General features: G+C 36.4%; 2 protein-coding genes across 2 annotated transcripts in view; one reads left to right on the plus strand and one right to left on the minus strand.

The window, feature by feature from the left end:
* The first annotated feature begins 3,463 nt into the window (after positions 1 to 3,463).
* The window catches only part of LOC111788073 (exocyst complex component SEC5A), a 30,707-nt gene continuing 10,333 nt past the window's right edge, over positions 3,464 to 23,837 (plus strand). The window contains exons 1-13 of the mRNA XM_023668229.2: positions 3,464 to 3,982; positions 4,308 to 4,459; positions 7,309 to 7,403; positions 13,776 to 13,970; positions 14,147 to 14,274; positions 14,360 to 14,518; positions 15,616 to 15,720; positions 17,687 to 17,761; positions 19,764 to 19,901; positions 20,007 to 20,195; positions 20,576 to 20,716; positions 21,223 to 21,349; positions 21,429 to 21,639. Of these exons, the coding sequence (XP_023523997.2) occupies positions 3,590 to 3,982; positions 4,308 to 4,459; positions 7,309 to 7,403; positions 13,776 to 13,970; positions 14,147 to 14,274; positions 14,360 to 14,518; positions 15,616 to 15,720; positions 17,687 to 17,761; positions 19,764 to 19,901; positions 20,007 to 20,195; positions 20,576 to 20,716; positions 21,223 to 21,349; positions 21,429 to 21,639 (2,108 nt within the window). The 5' untranslated portion in view covers positions 3,464 to 3,589. The remainder of the gene's footprint in view (positions 3,983 to 4,307; positions 4,460 to 7,308; positions 7,404 to 13,775; positions 13,971 to 14,146; positions 14,275 to 14,359; positions 14,519 to 15,615; positions 15,721 to 17,686; positions 17,762 to 19,763; positions 19,902 to 20,006; positions 20,196 to 20,575; positions 20,717 to 21,222; positions 21,350 to 21,428; positions 21,640 to 23,837) is intronic.
* Positions 17,793 to 19,744, minus strand: LOC147793433 (Ribonuclease H-like superfamily protein). Its single transcript, XM_087121195.1, is given in 2 exon segments — positions 17,793 to 18,252; positions 18,254 to 19,744. Coding segments are annotated over 2 exon segments (666 nt in total). The 5' UTR covers positions 18,511 to 19,744; the 3' UTR covers positions 17,793 to 17,843.

Below are 23,837 nucleotides of genomic sequence, written 5' to 3' on the forward strand. Positions count from 1 at the left end.
TATATTATATTTATACCGAGCCATCAAGTCTAGTCGTTGAACAGTTGAGCTGCCAAGCCGGGTCGCAAGAACTGGCGGAGTCGAGCCGACGTACACACTAAGTTGAGCTGTCGTACACGCCAAGCCAAGTCAAGAGGAGTCATGGCTGATGCTTGATCATGCGCGGGTCATGTGGAACCCGAGAACGCAATACAGGCTACTGGTCTTCACGCGAGGGCGAATGGGGTTGGGCCTGGACCTTCATCTGGGCTTAAAAATAAAAGTCGTGAGCTGGGTGGCTATGTGTGTTCGTGGGTATACAAAGAAATTCAACCCGAATCTTTGCCTCGACTTCCTTACTCGAGAAACCCTAACCATGAATTCCCCTTTCAGTTTATCGACGAGACTTGATGTCTCAGGTTTGATTCTGCCATGTTTTGTCTCCCCTCGTCCATACAACACCTACATGATACTTCTCTGTTCCTATACTTTAAAGTTCTTCACGATAACCTCCAAACTTTGCGAACAAAACCCATAAAATCTCCCCAAAAATCCTATCGGTTTGGGTTTTTACAGAACACACAAGCACAAAATGATTGATTGAATGCTGAAAGAGTTGTGCACCTTAAGAAAATTGGAAGTATTTTCTATAAGGAAATAATTGGCTCGCTGGAAACAGCATGATTTTCGGCGAGGTTTAACGCTATTTATTATTAGTTTGATTTCATTTATTGTTATTTTCTTTCCGGGAGTTGAATCGTTATAACAAATTAGAAGATGACAATGATTCTATAAATTAAGTAGAAGACAATGCTTTAATCTTCAGTGTGGACAGTTTGATTGAATCCTAAATTTTGGATTCAAGTGTATCTTTTCATTCATCTCTAAGTAAAGAGTTGTTCCATAATTTCAAGTTTGAAAATTTCAAGAAGACATATTTTGCCGACAATAAAGCTTTGGAGATGGAAGGAACGACATAAAAACTCCCCCAGAAAATTTGTGAAAACTAAAGAATGTCAGATATATTCTTAGTCTCAAGAAAAATCTGACATCTATTGGTTAGTTGGACAACACAGGTTATGCAACAGAGTTTGGGAAGAGTTTTGGAAGACTGTGAAGGGTGTTATGGTGGTAGCTCATGGCACAAAATCTCGAACCTTATACACCACTATAGGGTGTATGAACATGGTTGTTATTGCTAAGAGTGCTTCAAATTCAAGTCTATGCCACAATAGACTTGGATATATAACTCGAATGAAGATGTTGGCTGCAAAAGAAGTTTTATAAGATATGGAATCTGTTGATATGGGTCTTTGTGAGAATTGCGTTATGAGCAATCAAAAACGAATTAGCTTCACAAAGGCTACCGAGAATTGAAGAAAGTGCGATTGGAAATGGTCCATACAAACGTTTGGGGACCATTTCTAGTTCCATCATTTGGCGGATCAAAGTTCTACGTCACCTTCATCGATGATTTCAATAGGAACACGTGGATTTATTCCTTGAAACACAAGTCAGATGTGTTTGCCACCTTGAAGAAGTGGAAAGCTAAGTTGAAAATCAGACCGACTTGAAGATCAAATGTCTGAGGTCTGACAATAGAGGAGAGTACGACAAGTCAGAATTCGAAGCATTTTGTGCAGATGAGGGAATTAGATTAACAAGGACAGTTCCTAATAAAACAAGGCAAAATGGTGTTGCTGAAAGGATGAACAAAACATTGAATGAGCGGGCAGAGAGTATGAAGATTCATTTTGGATTGTCAAATACATTCTGGGTCGATGCTATAAATACAACAGTCTACTTGATCAATAGAGGACCATCAATACCCTTGGAGTTCAAGTTGCCAAAAGAAGTATGGAAAGAAAAAAAAACTCAAGTACTCTCACTTGAGAACTTTTGGTTGTACTGCATATGTTCGTGTTATCCAGAGAAGAGTGACAAGGTTGACGTTGAGCTTGTGAAGTGCTACCTCATAAGCTATGATTTTGACATGTTCAGGTACAAGTTTTGAGATATTAAGAACAAGAGAACCTTAAGACATTATGACGTGACTTTTGATGAAAATGTCATGTAGAAGGACAAAAAGAAAAAGGTTCAGGACAATGAAACAAGTGGGAGTTGCGGAAAAATTCATTTAGTGATGTCGTAGCAGATATTCAAGGAAAGAGTATTGTTGAGGAACCAGAGATGGAGCGAGTGACACTTGAACATGTGTTAAAAATATCATCCAGAGTTATCAGAGTACAAGATAGGTATGTACCTTCATTACACTCTTTGTTGCTGACTGATGAGGAGAACCAAAACTCTTTGATGATATTCTACAGTTGGAGGATATAACCACGTGGGAGCCTGCCATGGATGATGGGATGTTTGGGCTTCAGAAATGCGTTGCACTTCATCTACTAAGACTAAGTACATGGCAATAGTTGAAGCTAGAAAGAGATGATATGGATGACAAACTATCTAGAAGAGCTGAACAAGAAGCAACACGACAGGATTCTTTATACAGATAGTTAGAGTGTCATACAGTTGGTGAGAGGAACTTGTCTATCATTCAAAGACAAAACACAGAAGGCGATACCATTTCACTTGTAGGTTAGTGGAAGATGGTGATGTGTTTGGAGAAGATAGAGAGTGTAAAGAATCTAGCAAACATGTTGATAAAATGTGCTGATGTTGGAACATTGAGGTTGTGCAATGAAGATGTTGATAAATCTAGCAAACAATTGGTATGGTGCAGTGAAGATGCTGATAGTGGTTTGAGAATGAAATTCTTTGTTGACTGGATCACTCTCTCAACTAGAATTGTTGGGAGATGGAGTCTGCTTCCTATTTATAGCTTCCTATTTATAGCTTCGATCCCTTGACGCTACGTGGGAGAACTCAACCAAACAATCGGTGGTTGATCAAGGATTCCATTTTTGAGAGAAAGCAAGGAGAGTTGGGAAAACTATCTCTAATCTGCTCCATTCTTCCATAAAATTTATGCATCCATACAAAGGAATCACTAAATTTGGGCGTAAAGATTCTTCAAGGCATCTATCTACAATCAAAACTGTTACTATTTTTGATCGTTTATAGTAATTTTAATCATCTTCGTTTTCAATCTTAAATAAAAACGTTACTACAAAAAAATTATTGTTGATATGTTCACATTTTTTATTTTTAAAATTTTACCTTTTATAATATATTGCCTTGATATAATTAAAAAACTAGTTATCATTTTAAAAGGGGAGGGTTTGAACTTATTTTTTTTTTTTTTATAACTCAAATAATTAATAATTTAGGTAAAAAAAAAAAAAAAGAAAAAGTTAAAAGAAGAACTATTTTGTATTTTTCACTTGAGAGCAATTATTAAGTACCAATTAACGAGGGTATTTATTTACAAATACGTGTAGAGCCACGTAAATACGTGTATAGCCACGTGTCCCCCCCGGTGGTATGGGTGCTTCGTTTTCATCTCTTCCATTTTTTCTCACTTTCAGTTGCTGTTCATATTCAATTCTCAGTTCCCAAATTTCAATTGGTTTGAGGCTTTTACCACTGATTCTCAGATCTATTCTCAATTCTCAATCTCCCGTCGCTTCAGAATCAGAATCAGCCAAAAATGTCGAGCGACAGCGACGAGGACGAGCTGCTGCAGATGGCTCTCAAGGAACAAGAACTGCGCGATGTCAATTATCTCCCTAATTCTCGCAAGCCCGTTGCTAATTACGTCCAACCGCCGTCTCAGCACCGGAAATCTGCTTCTGCAGCTGCTTCTAAAACCAGTGGCAGTAATGCGCAGCCTAAGGGTGGTCGGACGGTTGTCGACGATGATGACGATTCGGAGGTCGAGATGCTGAGCATTTCCAGTGGCGATGAGGATTCCACGAAAGATCAACGAGCGTCCGCCGGTGGAGGACGCGGTGGTAGGGCGGCTAGGTCCTCTGGAAGGGACGATGATCCGGGCTGGGACGGCGAGGAGCCTCATTGCTGGAAGCACGTTGATGAAGACGAGGTTCTTCTATATCTTCATTTTAGAATTTACGTCAATGTTTTCCACTTATACGGTCTTCTCTTCATGTTTTTGTTGTTTTAGGAGAGTTATTGCTTTACATGTTCCCCCTCTTCGTTAAACTATTTTGTGAAGTATATTTAGATGGCTTGCGTTATTTGGTTTGTCACATTTTCTGAAATGGTGATTCAGTAACCAGTAGTTTAAGCCTTTAGAGGGCTGCCATCAAGTTTTATCCATCCTGTATAACCCTCCCCGCCCAAAGACTTCCCAATATCTATCTATAAACCAATCAGCAATTGAGGATAAATACTATTTTTTTTCACAGCTCGCTAGAAGAGTACGTGAAATGCGGGAGACAAGAACAGCTCCCGCTCCTCAGAAGTTCGACCGAAAGGTATCTGCAGTCGGTAGACCGGGACTCAGCAATTTGCCGTCGATGCCTCGTGGTATGGAATATATAGATCCACTTGGGTTGGGGTAAGTTCATTTCTGGCTTTGATTTTGTAATTGCTTCACGATCTTATCACTACTCCTGTCATAAACTTTATTTTGTAATAACGTTTACAACAAGACCTTTGTTATTTTTTTGGTGATGCTAGTAATTATTCTACTTCCTGGAGGCTTAATTTATCACATCCTTGCAATAATATTCCGTGCACCAAACCATAAGTGCCCTTTTTCTTTAAATTAACTTTTGCATTTCCCAGTGTGTTTTTGCAACCTCTTATGTGGTTCGGGTGGATATCTCATTTTTTAGTACTTTATCCTTAATGAAACTATTGTTACTTCAAAATAAAACAATGGTTTTGTTGTGGCTGCTGTCTTTCGGATGTTGAAAATGGAAAATCCCTCTTTGAAGTATGCTTACATTTACTTCCCATTCCCAACATTTTGAGAATGGAACTAGGAAATTCCACTTGGTATCCGACATATTCTGGGAGTTGTATTAAACCTACAAATCTATGCCTTTTTTGGATGGTAAAAGAGCTTAAGCTTTTAATATTTTCTACAAGGTGGAAGAGTTTATATTTATTTTTTATTTTGTTTTGGATTTTAGTGATAATCCACCTTGTTGGCCCCTAAAAAGATCTAGGTGAAATAGGGATTCATTTCCTCCCCCTACTTCTAGGGGATTTCTTCTATCATTAGTTATCGACACAACGTATATAGAGCTTCAAAGGACTTTTTAGATATTATTGAGGTTGTTTCTTAAGCTTCAAAGGACTTTTTAGATATTATTGAGGTTGTTTCTTAAGTTTCAAAGGACTTTTTAGATATTATTGAGGTTGTTTCTTAAGTTTCCAAGTAACGACCTGACGTTTTAAACTGCACCCTAGGCGTGCATGACATGGACTGTTGGAAACAAGCAGAATCTCAAGTAAAACAAAAGAGAGTATTTAAAACGTAACTAACTGATCAAAATTTCATGATAAGAAAACAAAACTTGGGATCCCAATAAAACATTACAACTTGGCGACCTTCTAGCAGAACCAACCATTTTCTAGCATAATGCCTCATGAAAACATACAAGGAAACATACATAACATGTAGGGGAATGTAAATGTCACTAACATTCTCATAAATTTGGCAGTGACATACATTTACTTGAGGCCCTTTAAATATGGTGAAAACCATAAGATGCACCACCAATTCATTGTGCAATGAGACCCCTCTACACAGAAAGCTTGACTATAATTAGACAAACCACATACGTAACGAAATCATAGTATATTCTAAACAGATCACCTAATAACATCAAATCACATACAACCAGCCAAACATGCATTCCAAATATGTTGTACTTCTTACCAAGGATTTCAAGGAGTTGATCCAATTGTAACCTTAAAGAGAGTTTCAGGTAAAACTAGCTTCTCCTAAAAAAGTATCATTGTCCAATTTGAACAAGTTTTAGTAACAATTAAGCACCTAAGGAATTCAAAATTAAAAAATCAAATTCTCTAGGACTGCTAGCTACCCAAGAGTGACCAAAAAAGTCATCCAAAAGATTCCTCACCAAATGCCAACCTTAACCTTAGATAGCACGTTCAAGTCTACACAAACGAGGCTTCAAATGTCAGAGTTTAATTCAGCATTATTCAAGGATCCGATTGAACATAGAACAAATTCGACCCTACAAAATTTTAACAGATCAGCTTGAAACCTTGCTGGTATTTGGCTTCGATTTTGATCCAATTTCGTAGATTCAAGCTCCAAATGCTATGGTTATTATGAAACAGCGTCAGAACATTATTGGTCAACTCAAATCTCACCCAAAATCAAACACAAATCTTACTGGAAACAAACCCTACCTAGCCATCATCGGTGCCCTAGCTTCTGTCCAGGTCAAACGGCATTAGGAAAGTTACATCGGAGAATATGCTGATGACATGAAGGAGAAGAAAATAGGGATGGCGCTGGTAAAGACGAGAGCGTATGAGAGAAGCAAAGCCTTGCCAGAAGTTGTGAACTTGCCAGACGAATCACAAAAACGGCAATCAATCGTACGAACACCCATGCTGAATGCTCAATCTTACAATAGTCATTCATGCTCAGACATGGGTGAAATTGGATGGAGACTGCGGAGGAGGGGAGATGGGGGCATGAGGCGATAAAAAATGAGAGAATTAGTGAGAGACACGAGAGATATTCGTGAAGGAGGCTGAAAAAACGAGAGGGAGATTGGGGAAGAAGGAGAGAAATGAAGGATAAGGGAGCCGTGTTGCCGAGCCTATGAGAATGAGAGTGAAGCCGGCTCCTAGGGTTGCATGCTGCTTAAATAGATATTTTATTTTATTTTTTTTCCTCCGAGTGTTACATTGAGTATGTTGCAGGTTTCTCATTTGATTGGAGGGTTTGTTTTCAATATTTCTTTGTGGTGTTTAACAACTTAGGTGGTTGGATCAGTCTCTCTCGTTGGGATCTTCATGGTTCTCTCTTCCAAAACTTTGTCTGTCAGATAGTGTGCTGTTTTTTGATGGGATTATGTGAGGGAAGAAAAATAATAGGCCTTCAAAAGGGTTGAGAGGGATCCTAGTATGTGTGGTCCTGAGTTAGGTTTTATGTTTCTCTTTGGGTGTCGGCGATGAAGGGTAACTATATTCTATGTTTTATTTTACTTGATTGAATTCCTTTTCTTTAGGCATGGAGTATTTGGCTTGGTTTTTTTTGAATGCCCTTGTATTCATTAATTTTTTTTTTCTCAATGAAAGTTTGGTTCTTCATTATAAAAAAAATGAAAATTTTTGTTCCTTGTTAATAAAAGAAAAAATTATAGAATGCTTATACAAACGTCATTCCTGCTAATTTGGGTTTGTGTTGGTTTACAGAGTAATAGACAGTAAATCATTAAGATTGATCACAGAGGAATCCGAGAATTCTCCTTCTAGGTCTGAGAAAGATTACATTGATGGTACCCTACGAGGTATATCTTCTTTATTGGTTTTGGTGTACAGGTGCCTGTTGAACTTGTTTTTTTGGTTTTTTATTTTCTCGAATAAATTGAGGAAAAATATTGCATTCCTTCTCTGATCATTATTGGCAACTACTTCAATCAATGAAATTGTTTTCATTTTTTTTTTTGTAATCCTTAGTGATAGCTCAATTGATAATGCCCCATTGACTTAACATTTCTATTCAAGGTTCACATCCTTCCAACTACTCAAACTACTTGCAAAATATTCATTTGAGTTTATGATAGTCACTATTAGCTGTAATAGTATACTTACAGAAGTTCCTACAGAGAGGTAATAACATGAGTCCCGACCAAGCAACAACCCCAACCATTGACCAATAACCAACTTTCAGCCAATAAAGACCCATGCAAACATAGCTTCTGCTGAGTCGTAGCAGCTTTTTTGGTTGCTTTTCTTGACACCACGACACATTCCACTCTCTCTTGGTCGGAGATCCATCAGGCATCTAATTGAAATTAGAGAATGGCTTTCTCCCCTTCTTGTTTTCTCAGTTGCAGCCCCAGCCATTTCATGTTTGTGCTCTCCCCTAGACGCCTAACGATCTACCCTGACCACTGCCCAACAACCAACTTTTGGCCAATAGAGACCCATGCAAATAGAGCCATTTTTTTCTATGGTGAAATCAACAATGCAGCCTTTTCTAGCTGCGAGCCATGACACTCGATAGTCTCCCAAGCACAACAGTTTGTTTGTAGCAAATTTCCGTGTTTGTGTAATTTTTCGGCAGCCCCAGTGTGACTCACATTTTTTTTAATAGAATAAAGCATATTCAATCACCAACTAGTAAGCATCGACCATGATATGAACAAGACATCAATCATGCAAGATAAACTTCAAGGAAGATGTGAAGAAAATGTTGTTTAAATTATCACAAGATGTTGCAATTCATGCCACATTAAAGAAGAATCAAGCTTCATTTATTCTTGAATGGTTACAAATTTTGGGCGGATGATAATCTAAAGTTATGGTGTTTCTTTAATGTATTTTAAGACTTCAATTTAAATTAAAATTACGGTTACATAGTGGCTAATTATGGCCCATTATGGTCATAAAATATGAAAGTTACAACTCTTAAGGTTAAGGGGTTTCATTTTGAGGCTATACAAAGCCATGTATGTTATCTTTGTAAGGAGACTTGGAAAATGTAATGAAAAGAGCATTTGTGCTTTTCTTTAGCCAAGGGTTAAGTTTTTTTTGCAATTCTATGTAGTTTAGGTTGCATGTTTAGAATCATTCAAGTTTGACATGATTGATCTTGCTTGTGGAGTGATTCGAATCTCAAACAAGTGATCTTGTCATGAGATATTCAATCAACAAGGTAATCCGAATCTTACTTTCCCTTGGGGTGATTCCTTGTCAGGCCATATTTGCTACGGTAGGGATTCCAAATAGGGTTTTTTTAGTAGGGGTTCCGAACAGGGCTTATTGTCGACCACATTTGCCACTGTTCGGTCACCTCATGCCTGCAAGTATTGCTATCCGTTCGTCAACAGGGCCTTTTTTGATTTTGTGGTTTCTTAAACCTGTTTTTGTTGGTGGGTATCCCGTAGTTGATTATTGGAATTTGGGCTAAGGTACGAGCACGGAAGTTCAAAAGAGTGTGGTCAATGGAAAACCAATTGCAATTACAGGAAGTGTTATGAATCCCTCATCCCCCACTCTCTCAGGAAAAGTCCCATGGCATCACCTCCTCTACTTTTGAAATGCACCCAGGCTCTATGATCCACAAATTGTGACATCGTGCCATCACCATTAAAAACCAAAAAACCTTGCTTGTCCCCGAACAGAATTCTCCACCTTTGGCTCTTGCCAAGCCTCCAACAACGATTATGCATGCATCCTGTACCTTGGGTTGCCAAATCTCTCTGCCCCATCGCTAGGCATAAGAAGTCACCTGATATCGACAATATTCACACCACTAACAACCATCTAAGTTCAGTCACTATAGCTAAAAGAACTCCACATTTGCATTGGACATTCCATTTGGAAAAGAAAAAAAAAAAAAAAACTCACTACAACCAAGATAGAGTGAACTAACTAGGAAAAATTGCTTGCCTCTTCTCGAACATCAATTATGATAAATCCAACGAGTCCCAATCAGATGACCAAAGCCTTTTATGATTATCATCTCTTGAAATGTCAAAAGCTTGGAAAACTAGCAGAAGAGAGCCCTCATCAAAACCTTATGATCGTAATTCAAGAAACGAAATTGAATTTGATTGATTGTTGGATTGTTAAATCCTTTGGAGTGCTAGACATATTGGTCAGGATGCCTCAAGAACATTGGAGAATCTTAGTGATGAGGAATGACCAGACTCTAATCATCTCTGAAGCCACCAAAGGTTTGTACACCTTAACCACACAAATTTTTTTGACTGACGTTTGCTGCTTTTGGATATCAAGGATCCATGGCCTTTGCAGTTACGAAAAAAAAACCCCTTATTCTGGCAGGAATTATAGGACCTCTTTTGCCTTTGCACAGAAAATTGGCTTATGGCCAGTGACTTCAATAGCCCGGTGGGCACATGAAAAACCTTGCGGAAAAGCCACTAGAGGGATGAGACATTTCAATAATTTCATAAGAGAAGTTGAACTCATTGATCTCTTCCACAGTAATAGTCTTTATACTTGATTGAACAACAAATCTTCACCCACTTTGACACTCATTGATAGATTTCTAGCTACTGAAGGTCTCATTGAAAATTTTAGTAATGTAGGAGAGTGTTCCAGGATTTTTCTAGAATGGAATCTATTTGATCTAAAAGAAAATGGATGCTTGCTTTGTTGCTGACTTTCGCCTGATAAATTATATGACTGAACTTTATAAAGTTATAACAAAGGCGCTATTGAAATGCCTCAAAGAGTTCTCCCTTTCACGATTACCGGGGAACAGATAACATTTGTTAACACATAGGATATCGATGACTTTGCCAACAAATATGGTGGTAAAAAGGATGAATGGCCGAATATGTACCTGAGATTGTCCCTAAATAGGAGTCTCAAATCTTTCTCCTTTTGGTAGATCATTATTGAAAAAATAGAAAGAAAATTATCAACATGGTCCTCACACTTCACTTCCAAGGGCAGAAGTCTCGCACTAATACAAGCCACATTGTCCAACCCTCCTACTTACTACATGTCTCTATACGGAACGCCTCACAAAGGGGTTACAAGAATAGAAAGTTTATTTAGAAACTGTTTGTGGAAAGATGACACACATTTTGTTCGATGGAATACCATAAACCTCACGTTAGACAAGGGAGGTCTTGACCTATATTCAATGAAGGAAAAGAATAGAGCTATCCTTGCCAAATAGGTTTGGAGATATTACTACGGGGGCACTACCTTGTGGAGGAATCTTATAAAGGCTAAATAGACTCCTACATCATGTATAAATTGATCCTACACCTTTTGCAAAGTGGCGATGGAAGTTCATAAAATAGCACCAAAACCTCATCACCAGCCATATTTGCTATAGAGTGGGTGATGGAAAAAACACATCTTGGATTGATCCTTGGATTTCATGCTAGCTTTTCAGTGTTCTCTTTTGTATAGGCTCTCTCATTGTCGGACGGTCACGCTCAAAGAAACATGAAAAGATGTCAACGAAATTTGGGATCGATAGGAACCTAAAAGATAACAAAGCTACGAAATAGGTTGAATTAAGCCTTGACCTTGCCCAAATTGTTCCGTCCCAAGAAGCAGACTCATTGAAATGGCTTCCTAGTGTCAAAGAGATCTTCTACACAAAATCTTTGATGATGGATGTGAGGAACAGGTAGAAGCCATAACCCCACACTAGCAAAGAGACGATATGGAAAGGAAATCACCCAAAAAATGTGAAGTTTTCCTTACGGAAAATAGTGTACAAAGCACTTAGCATAAGTTGTCTCTTCTAAAAAAAAAAAAAAAACTATTTGCCCTTGGGTTTGATATTACTTTTTGAAGGAACATTAATAAAGTTGGAATTAGTCTGCTTCCTATCGAGCATAAAGGTAACCTTTTCTAATTTGATTTAACCGAAGCTGGTAACTCTTTCTAATTTGATTTAACTGAAGCTAGAGTTTAGTTGGAGTGTTTTGGTGAAGTCATCTCTAAAGCTACATAATCCTTTTTACTCTGTTTAATGATTAGTCTCATAGCAATATTTTTTTTTTAGAAGATTCTCCTAGCAATATTTTTTTTTTAGAAGATTCTCCTAGCAATACATGCATGAATTGGGAGACTTTCATTCTCTCTCATTGATTCCTTGTCCTTTTATTTTTCTTCTTTATCACTCTCATGAGGAGTTTGTTTCCCTTGATCATTTTTGTATCTTTTCATTTCATATATGAAAAGTTTGTTAATTGTTAGAAAGAAGCATTAAGCATAAAGACAACTCTTGTATCTTTTGATTTTATCAATGAAAAGTTTGTTGTTTAGAAAAAAGAACATGCATCTTGAATCTTCTAAATCCAAAAATATTAGAAGTTCTTAGATTAATAGTACGACTTGCTTTTTGATACCTCGAATCATAGATTGCCGCGTAAATTCAACCTAGAAAGGACGATAATTTTTTTTTTCAATTTTGTAAAAGCGGGAGATGCAATGAATTTAAAATTCAAGCACAATAGTAGATATGTTATAAAGCATTTAAAGGTACAAAATCATGTCCATGGAGTCAACATAAAAATCAGTTACAAAATAGCACGAGTTTTGAGGTAAATAACATTAAAATAATATTGAAAGCAACATAAAAGGAAAAAACTCGATCTAGCGGTCCCTCCTACAGCCACACGGCTCTATACGCTCCTGCCATCGACTGTGGTCTATGGTCTGTCTGAAAAAATAAACAAAAAATAGCAACAAAGAGTATAAAAATATTTGGTCAGCAACCAACTTGTAAGCTTTCATTGGACTTCATCCTTGTGACAATTTCTTAAGTTATGTGCTCATATACTAACCTTAACGTTAGGCACTACGATGACATGTGATCTATGCTAACAGTATAAGGCTCATATGTACCCAAACCCTATACACTCCTACCCTAGGGTGTATACCTAATCCCACTCGGGGCCATAATGTAGGTTTTTTCGAACATGCTTAGCTCTATGTTTTCGTTTTCCAAAGTCTAACCTCAACCTTGTGCTAATTGCGTGTCAAATTTCCTTTGTAACAGGCCCTGTGGTAAGTCTTGCTTGAGAAATAATTCATGTTGCTACTTACTTGGTTGTTGACTTCTCGAGTTCAATTTGGGTCTTCTATAAGTTCGAAATTTCCTAGAATTCCTCCAATATGTCCTAGATTAAGTCAAAAAAATAAAACTGTTGAAAACAGCTCGAAAGACGGACTTCGGGGGGGCTTTAAAACCATAAAAAGAAGGATGAGGTTAAAAAAACTGACCATTCGTACGGTCATGCTGATGTCACTTACGCCTCCTTTTTTTTCCTCTTCTTTCTCTTTCCTTTTTTCTTTTTTCTTTTTTTTTTTTTTTTTTTGGGGTACTAATTCGAATATTACATTAATGTTTTATTCTTTGTAGTTTTTTGGTTTGCTTGTTTGTTTTTTTTTTATTGTTTTGTTCGGGAGGAGTTCTTTTGTTTGTTCCTGGTTGGCTAGTTGGTGCTTTAGCTTGTTTTTTTGGTTTTCTTTTTGGGCTGCTGTTTTGGACCTTTTCCTTTGAGAGGTTGGGGGTTTCTCTCTCCTTTTGGAGGCTGTTTCCTTCAGCAATTTGTATTTTTTCATCTACCATTGAGAAGTTATTTTTTGTCCGAAGACGGAAGATAATTATTTTTCTGTTATCTTTGTATAGTTCTTGGCCCCATGTTATATAAATGAGCTGGAACAAATTACTTTTAGCTAATGTCCTTAAATCTTTTATTCTTCTTACCGAAAATATTGTTTTTCATGAGAAGAAAACTAGTTTATTATTCTAGAGACACGGTTTGCTCCGATGCTAGGCATTCCCATTAGTCTTCCTTGGCTTTATATGTAGCCCTTGGAAGGCCATTGTTCAGAGTCATCTTGAGTTTGTACAATTCTTTTCTTTCTGTTCGTTTAATTGGGATTGTATTCAATTTAGGGAGAGAGTGTTATCTATACTGCTTCTTCCCTGGTTGCCCCCAGACTTCATATCTATCTTTGCTCCAACTGAAAATGGATTGTTGAGTTCTCTTACTTTTGGTTCTTGTAAGTGCTACATAATACTATTATAAGATCACAACTAGATTAAGATGTTGTGCATTCACACTTGATATTCTTGGTGGTTGCATAAGTTTGGTACTTCAGGCTACCCCTTGTTGCAATTGATGCTGATACATTTTTTGTATTCATGTTGGCAGAGAAGTTACTGTATTTATCTGAACGGTTTGATGCGAAGATTTTCATTTCTCGGATACACCAAAACACAAGTGCAGCAGACTTGGAGAAAGGCGCTCTTGCTTTAAAAACTGACCTTAAAGGCCGGACCCACCAAAGAAAACAATTAGTCAAAAACAATTTTGACTGCTTTGTATCATGCAAGACCACAATTGATGGTGTGCAACAATCACTTATCATGTTTATCTTCAGCTAAATATGGTTATTGGCTACTGAGTTAATATTTTCTCAAATTTGTTTTTTCTTCATGTTTTATTCAGCTTTTTACAGTTTCATCTTCTGACATGAATGTGCATTTTCTTTTGGTCATGATGGCAATGTTTTTATTTCTTAGATATTGAGTCGAAGTTGAGACGAATTGAAGAAGATCCTGAAGGTTCTGGAACTTTACATTTGTATAATTGTATTCAAGGAGTAAGTAAGCAAGCAAATCGGGCTTTTCAGTCTCTGTTTGAGAGACAGGTCAGTGTAGTTTCAAACTGAGCAAGGGATTTTGAAGTTTTGAACTCTTGATTGGAAATGGATTATATAAAGTTGTTTTTGTTAGGCACAAGCTGAAAAGATCAGATCAGTCCAAGGAATGCTACAAAGGTTCAGAACGCTTTTTAACTTACCAAGTACCATTCGCAGCAGCATTAGTAAGGGTGAATATGATCTGGCAGTTCGAGAATACAAAAAAGCAAAGTCAATTGCTCTGCCATCTCACGTAAACTTCAGTTTTATAACTTCTCATATTTTGTTTACCTGATGTCTTGCTACAATGCATGAAGGGAGCACTTATTTTGATATTGGGGCTGAAGCCACTCTTAACTTTCTATCAACTGTCAACAGATGTGTTTTCTAAATCTACTTTTGCATAGTTGGAAGCTTAATGCTTTGCCTTCCTTCAAAGCTTTGTGTACATAAGTTCCTCTGTTCTTCATGCTCTTGTCCAAATCATGTCAAATTTTGCAAACATATTCTGCCTCTCTGCAAAAGTGGTTTTCATGCTCAATGCTGAGTGAATAATATTTATAACGTTTAATCTGTTTTTTGGATAACTCCTTTTGCTTTCTTTAGCCAATTGTGCTGTATGTATATCCTATATATGGTTATGTATTTTTTCTACATTTAATGAAGTTCTTTGCTTGAATGAATATTGAAAATTTGTATCCTGCAATTTGTTTTATATATGACAGTGGCAAAATTACTGGACATGCTCTATCCTGAGATATTCTGTATTTATCAATTCTGTATTTCCATAATAACATGTAACATCATTACGGCAACGATAACTTATGGAAAGGGTTCTAGTGAAAGGTATTTCAGTTTCAGGATGTTGGAAACGTTGTGTATCATCCAAGCACCTAAAAGTTTGAACTGTCAAACAAACAAAATGATATAACCCATGATGTTGAGAATTTTTGCACTGGACCATGCTTGCCTGGCAATCTCGGATAGAACTGACAAATGAAATTTTCAGCATAGACTCGTTACATTGTTCAACCCGTGAAAATTTACTCAAAAGCACTTTCCTGATGCTACTCCTTGCAAATTTCTCTCCATATATAAGGAAATGCTTAGACACTAACATCGGTATGAATATGGGAATACTATAGCCTTAGTCCAGTTATTTTGTATGGTCACATTTAATTCTTTGTTTCTTGGTATCATTTGCCAATATCTGAAACATAACATCGTATGATTGCCAAGATCTAATGTATAACTTTTAGGTTAGAGACAATGTATTTGGTTTATGTAGTCAGATTTTGATGATTTGTTGGATGATAATTAAATACTCTCATTGCTACGTGTTGGTTTCAGGTGGGAATTTTGAAAAAAGTTCTTGAGGAGGTTGAAAAAGTGATGCATGAGTTCAAAGGCACACTTTACAATACAATGGAGGACCCACAAACAGATTTGACAAACGTGAGCTTTCTTTTCAACCATTTTCATAATTTTTACTTGATCCTCTACATGATAGAAACTTGAGTATCGTTCTGATGCCTTTTTGGCTGCCATCATCTGTATAGTCTGCTGGGAGCAACAGTTATTTCTCACAAATGAAAGAGTCGGCTCTATTTTTTAGTATCTAGTCTTGCTGCAAGTTTCTTTATGGAAATATATTCCAGATAACTTCACATACAAGAAAAGAAGTGATGCTTGCATCTTTGTCAGTTCTTAACTTCCCTTCATATTAGTTCAGTTAGATTGATTGCATCATATAATGATTACTGGTGAGAGTTTTACTTTTTAACTGGTAGTTTTATACATTAGAGAACGTGATGCTCCTTGTTGTTACTTTTTTCTCCTTAGAAATGGTTATTTAATTTGCCACTGAGCAGTTTTAAGTTGTAATGATTAATGCATGTATTTCTATAATTGAAACTGCAAAGATTATTATTAGCTGTGCGAGTGTTATTCAGATGGTTGGATATGGAGGATATGCATGATAAACATTAGAATGTACACAAATGTGTATTGATTGACTTTTTTTTTTTTTTTGAAAAGAAACCGTGGGTCAAAGAAACCTGCGAAAATTTGTAGTCAGTATAATCCATGGGTCAACTTAGTACAATCCGGGGGGTAATTTTGCAAAGTAATCAGACGGCTATAGCCTTTGTCTTTTCTAAAATTTTTTGAGCATAAAGCAAGACTTCTTGTTAATGATTGTAAAATTAAAAGATGTACAAAAGTGCATATTCTACGAAGACAAAGAAAGAAGGAAGCAAAAATAAAGGGGAAAACAAGAGAACAAAACTATAGAAAAGCCCTCCAAATTTGAACAAGTATCAGAAAGTGAATAGACCTAAAAAAAAGACTTGAAATAGAGAACACCAACAAGAAACTTCGATCTTGATTAGTTCAAAGCGTTTTTCTCAATCAAGAAACTTATTTTAGGATATTCTTTGGTTTCTTTCCAAAGAATTACCTTGTAAGCATTAATCCAATCCTTGTTTTTGTTGGAAGAGGTGGACCACAAAGGAGATGTTTAATGTTTGAACATGAATTCAAACCAAATAACTCGGCACATATTAAAAGATTAAAAAAAGCACACTATTAATGAAATGCACAAGGACAGTGGAATACAGGGTGGTTGTTATCATCAGAGTTCAACATGCACAAAAGGAAAATCACGAATTGGGGGAGATAATGTCATGGAAGGGGCCTTCTTTGAAGCCTAACTGAAGCGTTGAGACTACTGTGGAGAGAAACCCAAGTGAAAAGGCTTATTTTCCTAGGAGTAGGAGATTTCCAAACGGTGACGAGGGCGTTGGAGAACTATTAGTGAGCTCTTGAAACATTAGTTTCACAGAAAAGAAGCTGAAGAATCGAGCAACCAAACTTTCTGTCACCTTTCGAACTTATTTGAACCCCATTAAGGGATCTGAGCACCCGCAAAAAATGCTTTCTTAGAAATCCACCCCAAAGCCAGCAAAGGAATATCCACATATATATTTGAAATCCATACTCATTTTAGCCAGCATAGGAGATTCTGATTGCTAAGGAATATCCACCTTTTAGCACTTCATGCATCTTGACATTATTTTCATTCCAAAGAATCAATAAACCTCCCAATCTACCGAGGAAGTCAACACTTGTCCAACCAATATCTTAAGATCTTCAAATTTATTTGTTTATTTGATGCCTGCTTTCAAAATTTTTGTTAACTTTGTTGAAATATGTTAACATTTTTAGTAGCGTCTTTAAAATACCTATTCTTCTATCTTAATTCCTTCCAACATTAGACAATATGTTGTGGCTCGTTCTTTTTGTATGTTGTAATTGAATAGACCAATTGATGTTTTTGCAATGTTCTCATTTATGTGTAAACTCTTGTATCCTATTCTTTTTTATTTTTTAGGGTAAATTTTTCTTATGATATTTCATGTAGCTTGAAAACACCGTGAGACTATTACTGGAGCTGGAGCCTGAATCAGATCCTGTGTGGCATTATTTAAACATACAGGTAAACAGTGCTTTCTCATGGAATTTGGATTTTCTGATCATATATATCCAATATGTGGCGTGAAATTAATGTTGTATTGGGCTCATTCTATTGAAGTATATTTAATTAGTTGCGTTGGTTGTAGAGTAACTCTGGTAAGTATGTCCTGAAGCAAAAATCCCACGAACAACTTTGTCAAATAACAGCAAGAAGAGGTCTTGACATGAGTTGATTCAAATCTATCATGCCAAGGAAGCTGTTTTCCTCGAAAAATTCTTTGATTTCGTTCTAGCCATAATTCTGATAGAAAAACTTTAACCACATTAACCCACAATAGCTTGGCCGTAGAATTCAGAAGTGCTGGACCATATATAAGTTGGGAGATATTGAAGCGAAAATAATTATAAAAAACCCAGTGTAAATTGAAAATTGGGGTCAGCTTGAACCAACCAAATTTTGCATGAGAGAAATTAATGAACACATGGTTGAGAGACGCTTCATCCTGAAGGCATAGAGTAAAAGCTGATGGCTATAAACAGTGACGCTGGATTCTTCTTTTGCAAAACATCGGACGTATTAAGATTCCCATTAAGCATTATCCACAAAAGAATATTAATTCTCTTAGGACTCTTGGACTACCATAAGGTTGAATATAACTCTTTCTCTAAATGTGAAGAGGATATAAGATGATTATTTAAAGATTTCACCGTGAAAATACCTGAAGAATCAATTGGCCAACCTCTAGAATCTTTGTTTGTATCAAGACTCATAACATAAGTGTCTAGTAATCGAGTCTGAAAATCAGCGCATCTCATCTTTCAAAAGTCAAGAATCAGTGTAGATATAGCAAAATGTTGAAACAGAGGTACTAGGAGAAGATGAAATAGCATACAACCGACTGCTTACTTCTAATACCACAATCACAACAAACTGCTTACTTCTAATACCAGATGGAAGCAATGGAATAATTTCCTTAAACTAAATGGCTCCCTAGTGCGGATGGATCCTTCACAAAATCCTTGTTGTCTGATATGTGGAAAAACGGCTATCTTGGATCCTACATTGGTCCAAGAAAACTGGAAAGAAAGGCACCCAAAAAAGGTCAAAGTTTTCCTTTGGGAAGTTGCACACAAAACCATCAGTTCCAAAGAAAGCCTTCAAAAAAGGATGCCTTGTTTGGCTTTGTCCCTAAGCTGGTGCCCTATGTGCAAAGAAAATGATGAGTCACGGAATCATCTTTAAATTCACTGCCCTTATGCTTGCAACTCTGGAATAGAGTTCTCAAAGCCCTTGTTTGGTATTTAACTTTCCCTTGTGAGGTAAATGATTTCTCCATACAGCTTGCGTCACCCCTTCAAGGATGTAAAGGCTTTGCTATGGAAGAATATTATTGGGGTATTTTTTTTGGATTCTTTGGAATGAGTGAAATCAAAGGGTCTCCCTAGATAGGGACAATCTCATGCTAGGTTCTTTGATCTGGTTATTTACAATGCTATTTTATGGTATAAATTGTCTAATATTTTTTCTCCCTTATAGCCATGTCTCCCTCTTAACCAATTGGGAGGCTTTTTGTAATCACCATGGATTTAACATCCATTTTGTAACTTTCATACATCAATGAAATTGTTTCTTATACAAAAGAGGAAAAAAAAAAAAAAAAAAAAAGAAAGAAAGAAAGAAATGATTTCTTATTTACCCACTGGAAAGGTTTTTTTATAGCATCTTTTGGTTGGGTAGCTACACTTGTAGGATCACCTCCTTTTATTATTTCACTTTATCTATGAAATGATCCTGTTTCTTGTACCAAAAAAAAAAAAAAAAGAAAACACAGAAAAGAAAACAAAAAGAAATGGTTGCTTATTTAAAAATTAAAGAAAATACCCTTTTCTTTTTCTGATTTGTATCTTTTCGTTCTCCTATTGTCCCCCTCTTTTCATATGCCAGTGGATTACCTTGGAGGTCAAGCTTAAAGAAATAATAAAAAATGGCAGCTCACTTAGCTACTTTTTGTTCTCTTTTATAGAATCACAAGATACGAGGATTACTCGAAAAGTGTACCTTGGATCATGAATCGAGAATGGAAGCATTGAATAATAAGATGCGGGAAAGAGCTTTTGCTGATGCAAGATGGAGGCAGATTCATCAAGATCTGGATCAATCTGTACGTGAAACCTTTTGAAGATGATTTTATCGTATGCTGATATGAGCAAATTAGTTAATTTGAGCATCGCTTAATTTTTAATTTTTAATTTTTTATTGTTGTCAGTCAGATGTTCATCATTCTTCTGCTTTGGATGGCCATCTCCCGTTGGGCGTGAAACCAGTGGAAGTAAATAGTGAAGAAGTTGATGCTCTTAGAGCTAGATATATTCGGAGATTGACTGCTGTACTTATCCACCACATACCAACGTTTTGGAAAACTGCTCTTTCTGTTTTCAGTGGGAAATTTGCCAAGGTATTTTGACAATTTTTTTTTTCTTAATGCCAGACCAATTAGTGATCTACTGCAAGTTGTCTTGTCTATGCGCATTTCTTTCTAACTCATTTATGTTTTTAATATTCATTGTGAGTAATCTTTTAATCCCTTTATTTTTAGTTGGGGTGGGTTTTGGGTAGCCGATATATTGTTTCCCTTTCTTTATACCCCTTTCCTGAAGCCCTTGGCATTTCTTATTGAAAAGATGGAACATATCAGTAGTATTTTCTAAATTTCAATGGGTTGATGCATGAATAACCCTCAGTATTTTTCTTGGTAGGATGATATTAGTTTTTTTTTTTTTTCCTTTTAACTTTTATTACAGGCCCTTAGTTTGATGCTTGATTTTAATATTTCAGTCCTCTCAAGTTTCTACTGAATTTGCTAACACATCGGCTAGCAAAAATGAGGACAAGGTTAGTGAGGGTAAGTACTCAAATCATTCTGTGGAGGAAGTTGCTGGGATGCTTCGCAATACACTATCTGCATATGGAGTAAAGGTGATAATGTTTATATCTTGGATAGTCATTGCATAATGGTATTGATTTGATTTCTTTTCAGAGTATAGTAATTACTGATATGCTATAAGTGTTTTTGTAAATACTCTCGACTGTGTTTATGAAGTGTGCCTCTTCTCATCCGTAGGGAGAAGACTCTTCTAGATAGGAAGAATTTTTTTGGGGGGTGGGTGGGTGGGGGCTAGTTGTCTTTTGTAACTGGAAGTGTTCTTACCCTTTATTTTCTTTTAAATTACCTAACAGTGGGAATGACAACTAAATATCCTCTTTATATCTTCCAACTGATACATGGGTTATTATGCTTCCTCTCTATGTAAGTCTATTCTCCCATTTGAGCCGGGTGTTAAGAAATTCTCCTTTCGTTTTTTGTTCACTCAGAGTTACGAACTTAAGAAATCAGTCTCTTAATTCATAACTCATTACAACTGATCCCTTCATGGTGTACATGCGCTTAACTTAGGTAAATTGTGCAATGCTTAACTTGTCAGGTTCACAGCACCTTTCGTGATCTTCAAGAATCAAATATACTTCAGTCATATATGAGTGATGCCATTACTGAAATATCTAGCGCGTGTGAAGCTTTTGTAGTGAAGGAATCAGCTCCTTCAAGTGCTGGTATCTTGACATCATTTATATCTAAATTTTGTTTTCCCACTCAAATCATTCTCATTTTTTTTGCTCTCTGTTAACACAGTGATTGCACTGCGAACACTTCAATCAGAGGTGACAAAGATTTACATTTTAAGGCTTTGTGCCTGGATGCGAGCCTCCATTGTAAGGATTTCAAAAGAGGAAACATGGGTCCCTGTGTCAATTATCGAGAGGAATAAATCTCCATACACAATCTCCTTCCTGCCACTAGCATTTCGATCTATCATGTCTTCAGCAATGGATCAAATAAATTTGTAAGTCTCCTTAGCTTGGTGCTATACAAGTATTCTACTGTATTCTGTTCCTTATACCATAAAAAAGAGAAAATGAATAAAGTAGAGGTCTTGTACATCTTCTAGGTTATTCACACATGAATTCATGCTATTATGCTCTCGGATAACTGTTTTATACTGAAGCAGAAATACGTGAATGCCTTAGAATGCCATAAAAAATTATAATTGGGATGTGATAGTGATGTTCAGATGATATTATGTTTTATTTACATTTAGAACGATAGAAATTTTCTATCTTCATTTCTGTGATGCGCTTAATGTGTGTGGTTATCATGTATTATAAAACGTTGAAGTCAGGTAGTCATGGTGAGAATAAAATCTAAGAGATGGAGAATGGAAGATATGAAATGCCACCCATAACCTGGTTTGGAATTGATGTAATTGCATTTTGGCATTATAACGAGCAGATATTGATGGAGAATAGTGCTTTAACTAATAAGACAGGCATTTGATAGATTCAGATTCGAGGTTTCATTTTTTTTTTTTTTTTTGTTAATAATAGGAATTCTCGAACTGCATTGCTTTGATGTGCTTTACGTATGTGCCTATCATGCATTATTAGACACAGAAATTATGTAACCATTAGGAAGATAAAATTTAAAGAGAAATGAGAATGGAGGTGTCTGAAGGAATATTTGAAGAGTATAGATGTTATCCTATTAAATAAGGGAATTAACCTATTTCCTATTTTATGTTCTTTCCTTTTCTCTAGAGAATTAGTTGGATTATAAATAGGCCTATGGTATTCTTTGATGAATAATAAGAAAACAGAAGAATATACATTACTCTTGCAACACGGTATCAAAGCCTTCCTAGCTAATTAAACTTAAAGTCTACTCTAATCGGTGAAGTCTTCATAGCTGACGATCATTCGCCATGACCAAGACCCATTTAGTGTTCTTCCCTTTCTTTATTCCATCATCATGTTAGAAGAATAAAAAATCCCATCATCAATAGAGGAAGTTCCTGCCTGCCGCCCAGAAGATAGGTGACCGACAACACAGAATATGCCAATGTCTTGCAAACATTGTCGCATGAACTCAATTGTTATCGGGTATTTGAGATGAAGTGCATTGCTGATTTCGTAATTCTGAAGAAATTGATTGAAGCAGACCGTGCCTATGACTTTTTGATAGGTTTGAACGAGTTTGACCATGTCTCTGTATCGATCATCAAAAAGGAAGAAACACCGTCCCTAGAAGAAACAATCTCTCTTATTCGAGTAGAAGAAAGCATGCAAAGTCTTATGCCTGACAAACAAAAGTCACCTATCATAAAGACTAGTGGATTCAATAATGAAGAGAGAGATTGAAGGTATTTTTGGACTTGCTCAACAAGCCTTCAGGTAAGCCTTCCATTCACCTTTTATATTAATCCTTGAGAGATAAGTGTGGTTCAGAATTTGATTAGAGACTCTGGTGCAACTGATCACATGACTCCTCAGTCACCATAATTTTTGAAAACGCATAAACCGTGCCTGAGTAATTGAAAAGTTATAGTGGCAAATGGGATTAGTGCCACTATGACAGGAATAGATGATGTATTCATTTCTTGAAATCTTGCACTAAAACAAGTCCTTCATGTCCCAAAATTATCTACCAGTCTCATTTCAATATAAAAGCTTGGCCATGATTGCCAAGCTCGTGTTTTTTCTCCTCATCATGTTGTGTTTTTCAGGACTAGGCCTTGAGCCGGACGATTGGACTTGCTAAGGAATTGAATGAATATATATTACTTGCAATTACTCGAGAGAAAAACGAGTATCTCATTTGTGTACTTTCTTAGTTTATTAAATAAAAATGCGATTTGGTTATATCACCTTCTCATAGGTCATCCCTCATTTAGAGTTTTGAAAATTATGTTTGTGATTCATGTGAATTTGCCAAACATACACGTGTATCTTTTTTTCTTTAGTAATAATGGAAACTCTACTCATTTTCATTTGATTCAAAGTGAGATATGGGACCCTCAGTTGTTCCAAATATTTCTGGTGATCGTTGGTTCCTCACATTAATTGACGATTGTACTTGGGTTGCATGACTATTCCTCCTCGAACAAAAATCTGTTGTTAGTACTATTATTCCTGCCTTCCCCTCAATGAATCAGACCCAATTTTAAGTTAAAATAAAAATATTTAGAACTGACAATGCTATAGAATC

The sequence above is a fragment of the Cucurbita pepo genome, chromosome 2, assembly GCF_057944985.1.
Source record: "Cucurbita pepo subsp. pepo isolate OVF chromosome 2, ASM5794498v1, whole genome shotgun sequence".
NCBI classification, from domain to species: Eukaryota; Viridiplantae; Streptophyta; class Magnoliopsida; order Cucurbitales; family Cucurbitaceae; genus Cucurbita; species Cucurbita pepo.